Below are 6,400 nucleotides of genomic sequence, written 5' to 3'. Positions count from 1 at the left end.
CTCCTCCTAGATAATGGAATTGGATCAAGTATCTACCAAAAGTACCATCAATCCAGGACTTTAGGACTTAAATGTCCGTTATGGTTAGGGAGCCAAATCCTGTTCACATTTAATACCATCTACTGTATATATTCTTCATTGAATTGTATTTCTGAAATATTTTCAGTCTCCAGAATTCTTGGAATTTGTATCTGGAATAATGTCTCCCTCAATGTTGCTAGTTTTAAAGATAAGCATGTTCTATAGTGGTGCATCTCAAATTTTAGAGTACATATGAACAACTTGGGGATCTTTTTAAAACATAGTTGGATTTTGATTTTGATTCAGTAGCCAAAACTATCAAATTTCTAGAATTTTAGGTGAAAAACACAATGACATTGGCAAAGATTTCTTAAGTGCTACACAAAATGCAGAAAGTGCAAAAGAAAAATGCAGTAAATTGGGCTTCATCAAAATTCCACTTTTGCTCCTCAAAAGATACTATTAAAATATAAAAAGGAATGAACTACTAACACACAAGACATGTATGGAACTTAAAATCATTACATGGAATGAAAGATGCCATGCCAACAACAAAAAAATGTACACAGTTCAAAAGCCATCAGAGATACCATGTAAATGAATGGATATGACCAGATTTGGCCCACTTGACAGTTTGCTAGTTTAGACCATACTATCTATTTTTTCACTACATGAAGTTAGGCAAAAACGAGAGAGAAAAAAACACTTTACTGATACAATTTTATTAGCTAAAGGTACCTGTGTAACTGGTCTTTCAAATCTAAAGATAACAATCCAACCAGTTAGACCTTCAGGCTGTATATATTTTCAGCTAATGAACTATGTTTCTAAAAGACAGAAGGTAATCAACATTTTTATCTTCATTCGTCAGAGGCCTTTAGGAGAGCAGCATTCTTCTTATACTTTTCTGCAATCTCTCTAATATTTTCCCAGAGATCTTCAGACATGCATTCTTCATACTCTCTATCAACTTTAGCAATCTGTTCCTCAAGATGTTTCTAGTGGAAACAATTAACAATTGTTAATATAAACATTAACTTCTTTTAAAGTATTTAATCATGAAATTCACAAATAAGAGTATAATATTTATAAGTTATGAACAGGAATAAAAAGAATAGTCTCTGTATTCACCTATAGGCCCCTTTTGTGCACTCGCTTAATTATATGCCCTCTTTTCTTCCCCAGGGATAACCATGTAACTGAATTTTTTTTCTGAATGGTTTTTTATGTTTCATTATATTTTACCACACAGTTATGTATGTAATTGTAAATATTATACAGTCATGAGCTGAGAAATGTTCAATGACAGATGGTACACAAGTCTGTGGTCTCAAAAAATTTTATCACCTAGTGACATCTTAGTTTGTATAAGTACACTCTTTATGATGTTCACACAATGAGAAAATCCCCTAATGTTGCATTTCTCAGAATATGTCCCTGTTGTTAAGTGACACATGACTGTATTAGTTTAGTAGTACCTTTTTTTTTTTTTTAAATAAAGAGTTATTTATTTATTTGAAAGGAGGAGAGGGGGAGGGGGAGGGGGAGAGGGAGAGGGAGAGGGAGAGAGTTTTCCATTCACTGGTTCATTCCTCAAGTGGCTGCAATGGCTGGAGCCAGGCCGATCTGAAGCCAGAAGCCAGGAGCTTCTTCCAGGTCTCCCATGCGGGTGCAGGGGCCCAAGGACTTGGGCCATCTTCCACTGCTTTCCCAGGCCATAGCAGAGAGCTGGATCAGAAGAGGAGCACCTGGGACTTGAACTGTAGGTGGAGGCTTAGCCCAACAAGCCAGAGCACTGGGCCCCGCATGGCCTTCTCCTCCTCCTTTTTTCTTTTTTATTAAAAGATTTATTTATTTATTTGAAAGGCAGAGTTGCAGAGAGCCAGAGGCAGAGGGAGATCCTCCATCTACTGGTCATTCCCCAAATGGCCACAATGCCCAGAGCTGGGTCAATTTGAAGCTAGGAGCTTCTTTTGGGTCTCCCATGAAGGTGCAGGGGCCCAAGCACTTGGGCCATCCTCCACTGCCTTCCCAGGCCATAGCAGAGAGCTGGATTGGAAGCAGAGCAGCTGTGTCTCCAACTGGTGCCCATACGGTTTGCCAGCATTGAAGGTGAAGGCTTTATCCCCAATGCCACAGCGCTGGTCCCGACATGGCCTTCTTATAAGGATATCACAGATTGGATTTGGGGTCATCCACTATGATCTTATCTTAGCCAATCACATTTGTGAAGATCTTACTTCCAAATAAAGTCACATTCTGAGATTCTGGCTACACATGAAGTTTGAGGGGCACTATTAAATCAAGACCCCTAGCACACAAACATTCTTCAGAGCAAGTAGAGTGGAACCACAAAGATATGTACACTTAAGGTTTACTAAGGGCTGTCAAATTACTTTCTAAAATTTCTACAATCTCTAGCAGTGAGAACTTTCCTTTTCTCTACAACCAGGTTGGCATTTAGTATTATGAAACTTTGATTATTCCCCCAATTTCTTGAGTGTGGAAAATGGAATATCTTTTTATCTGTTATTTGTTTCTTGAGTTCTTTTATTTTTTTTCAACTTTTATTTAATATATATAAATTTCCAAAGTATAACTTTTGAATTATAGCGGCTTTCCCCCCCATAACCTCCCTCCCACTCATAACTATCTCATCTCCCACTCCCTCTCCCATCCCATTCTTCATCACGATTCATTTTCAATTATCTTTATACACAGAAGATGAATTTAGTATATACTAAGTAACGATGTAAACAGTTTGAACCCACACAGAAACACAAAGTATAAAGTACTGTTTGAGTACTAGTTATACCATTAATTCGCATAGTACAACACATCAAGGACAAAGATCCTACATGGGGAGCAGATGCACAGTGACTCCTGTTGTTGATCTAACAATTGACACTCTTATTTATTTATGGCGTCAGTAATCACCCAAGGCTCTTGTCATGAGGTGCCAAGGCTATGGAAGCCTCTTGAGTTCACCAACTCTGATCTTATTTAGACAAGGCCATATTCAAAGTGGAAATTCTCTCCTCCCTTCAGAGAAAGGTACTGCCTTCTTTGATGGCCCATTCTTCCCGCTGGGATCTCACAGAGATCTTTCATTTAAGTCATTTTTTTTTGGCCACAGTGTGTTGGCTTTCCATGCCTGAAATGCTCTCATGGGCTTTTTAGCTGGATCCAAATGCCTTAAAGGCTGATTCTGAGGCCAGAGTGCTGTTTAGGGCATTTGCCATTCTATGAGTCTGCTGTGTATCCTGCTTCCCATGTAGGATCATTCTCTCCTTTTTAAATTCTATCAATTATTATTTGCAGACATTGGTCTTATTTATGCAGTCCTTTTGACACTTAATCCTAGCTTTTTGATCAATTATGAACTTAAGATGATCACTTTAACAAGTAAGACGGCATTGGTACATGCCACCTTGATAGGATTGAATTGGAATCCCCTGGTATGTTTCTAGTTCTACCATTAAGGCGTAAGTCTGAGTGAGCATGTGCCGAACTGTACATCTCTTCCCTCTCTTATTCCTACTCTTTTATTTAACAGGGATCACTTTTCAGTTAAATTTAAACGACTAAGAATAATTGTGTGTTAATTAAAGAGTTCAACCAATGGTATTAAGTAGAACAAAAAAATACTAAAAGGGATAAAGTATTAAGTTGTTCCTGGACAGTCAGGACAAGGGCTGATCGAGACATTGTTTCTCATAGTGTCCATTTTACTTCAACAGGTTTCCTTTTAGGTGCTTGGTTAGTTGTCACCAATCAGGGAGAACATATGATATTTGTCCCTTTGGGATTGGCTTATTTGACTCAGCAAATTATGCAACTGATAAAGGATTTTTTTTATTTTTTATTTTATTTTTTATTTTTTATTTTTTAATTTTTTTTTTTTTGACAGGCAGAGTGGACAGTGAGAGAGAGAGACAGAGAGAAAGGTCTTCCTTTGCCGTTGGTTCACGCTCCAATGGCCGCCGCGGCCGGCGCGCTGCGGCCGGCGCACCGCGCTGATCCGATGGCAGGAGCCAGGAGCCAGGTGCTTTTCCTGGTCTCCCATGGGGTGCAGGGCCCAAGCACCTGGGCCATCCTCCACTGCACTCCCTGGCCACAGCAGAGGGCTGGCCTGGAAGAGGGGCAACCGGGACAGAATCCGGCACCCCAACCGGGACTAGAACCCGGTGTGCCGGCGCCGCTAGGCGGAGGATTAGCCTAGTGAGCCGCGGCGCCGGCCCCTGATAAAGGATTAATAACCAGAATCTACAAAGAGATCAAGAAACTCCACAACAACAAAACAAACAACCCACTCAAGAGATGGGCCTAGGACCTCAATAGACATTTTTCAAAAGAGGAAATCCAAATCTCCAACAGGCACATGAAAAAATGTTCAAGATCACTAGCAATCAGGGAAATGCAAATCAAAACCACAATGAGGTTTCACCTCACCCCGGTTAGAATGGTTTACATACAGAAATCAACTAACAACAGATGCTGGTGAGGATGTGGGGAAAAAGGGACACTAACCCACTGTTGGTGGGAATGCAAACTGGCAAAGCCACTATGGAAGTCAGTCTGGAGATTCCTCAGAAACCTGAATATAACCCTACCATACAACCCAGCCATCCCACTCCTTGGAATTTACCCAAAGGAAATTAAATTGGCAAATAAAAGAGCTGTCTGCACCTCAATGTTTATGGCATCTCAATTCACAATAGCTAAGACATGGAATTAACCTAAATGCCCATCAACAGAAGACTGGATAAAGAAATTATGGGATATGTACTATAGAATACAACACAGCACTAGAAAAAAATGAAATCTGGTCATTTGCAACAAAGTAGAGGAATCTGGAAAACATGCTGAGTGGTATATCTTTTCATATGTTTATTGGCCACATTTTTTGTGAAATTTTCATTCACATCTTTTGCCTACTTACTTATTTTTCAAATAAATTATATATGAAGATACTTCAAAAGGTATAAAATGGGGCCCAGTGTTCTGGTGCAGTGAGTTAAACTGCCAACTGGGATGATGCCAGCATCCTGAGTTCTGGCTCAAGTCCCAACTGCTCTGCTTCTAATCTAGCTCCCTGCTAACGCACCTTGGTAAAGCAGCACAAAATGGCCAGAGTGCTTGGGCCCCTGCCATCCATGTGGGACGCCGGTTGGAGTTCCAGGCTCCTGGCTTTTTTCTGGCCCAGTCCCAGCAGTGAGGGAGGGGACCTACAGAGGGAGGTCTCTTTTCCTCTCTCTCTCTGTAAATCTGCCTTTCAAATAAATAAATTAATCTTTTTTTTTTTTTTTTAAGATCTTATTTATTTATTTGAGAAGGAGAGTTACACAGAGAGGGAGACAGACAGAGAGGTCTTCCATCTACTGGTTCATTCCCCAAATGGCTGCAACAGCTGGAGGTGGGCCTATCCAAAGCCAGGAGTTTCTTCCAGGTCTCCCATGTGGGTGCAGGGGCCCAAGCACTTGAGACATCTTCCACTGCTTTCCCAGGCCATCAGCAGGGAGCTGGATTGGAAGTGGAGCAGCCGGGACTCAAACTGGCACCCACTTGGGATGCTGGCGTTGCAGGTGGAGGCTTAATCTCCTAAGTCACGGTACCAGCCTCCAAATAAATAAATCTTTAAAGAAAAAAAAAACATACAAAGGTAGAAAATATGTATTATCTTTTATTTACTTATTTGAAAGGCAGAGGGAAGGAAGGGGAAAGAGAAAGTCTTTCATCTGCTGGAACTGGGCTGGGTCAAAATCAAGAGCTGGAAATCAATCTGGGTCTCCCATGTGGAAACACAGACCTAACCACTTGGGCCACCTGCTGTCCCAGGGTGTGCATTAGCAGGAAACTGGAATAGAGAGCACAGCCAGACTCCAATCCAGGCACTTGGATATGGGATGTGGGTATCCGAAACAGCGTCTTAACTGCTGTGCCAAATGTGTGCCTCTGCATTATCTTTTAATTCCATTTTGCCATGAAATTTTTTGAAGTACCCTCATATCTGAATGTTAGTTCTTTATTAGTTGTGGCTCATTATTTCTCTCTTAATGTAGAGAATACCTTAATTTATATTAAAAAAAGATTTATTGATTTGAAAGGCAGTGAGATAGAGAAACAGAGGGAGAGGGAGAGGGAGAGGGAGGGAGGGGGAGGAAAGAAGGAGAGAGAGAGAGGTATTTTCCATTGGCTGGTTCACTACTCAAACGGCCTGGGAAAGCAGTAGAAGATGGCCTAAGTCCGTGGGCCCCTGTACCCACATGGGAGGCTCGGAAGAGGCTCCTGGCTCCTGGTTTTGGATCGGCGCAGCTCTGGCCGTTGTGGCCATCTGAGGAATGAACCAGCAGATGGAAGACCTCTCTCTCTCTGTAAC

The 6,400-nt window shown here is 41.2% G+C and overlaps 1 protein-coding gene across 1 annotated transcript in view; it reads right to left on the bottom strand.

Moving 5' to 3' along the window:
- Positions 1-727: 727 nt before the first annotated feature.
- NDC80 (NDC80 kinetochore complex component) overlaps positions 728-6,400 on the bottom strand; it is a 49,207-nt gene continuing 43,534 nt past the window's right edge. Inside the window, exon 17 of the mRNA XM_002713610.5 lies at positions 728-1,019. Coding sequence (XP_002713656.1) covers positions 882-1,019 — 138 coding nt within the window. The 3' untranslated portion in view covers positions 728-881. The remainder of the gene's footprint in view (positions 1,020-6,400) is intronic.

Source organism: Oryctolagus cuniculus, chromosome 10 (genome assembly GCF_964237555.1).
Source record: "Oryctolagus cuniculus chromosome 10, mOryCun1.1, whole genome shotgun sequence".
NCBI lineage: Eukaryota > Metazoa > Chordata > Mammalia > Lagomorpha > Leporidae > Oryctolagus > Oryctolagus cuniculus.
Note: the sequence above shows the minus strand (reverse complement) of the source record. Positions and strands in the feature narration are given on the sequence as shown.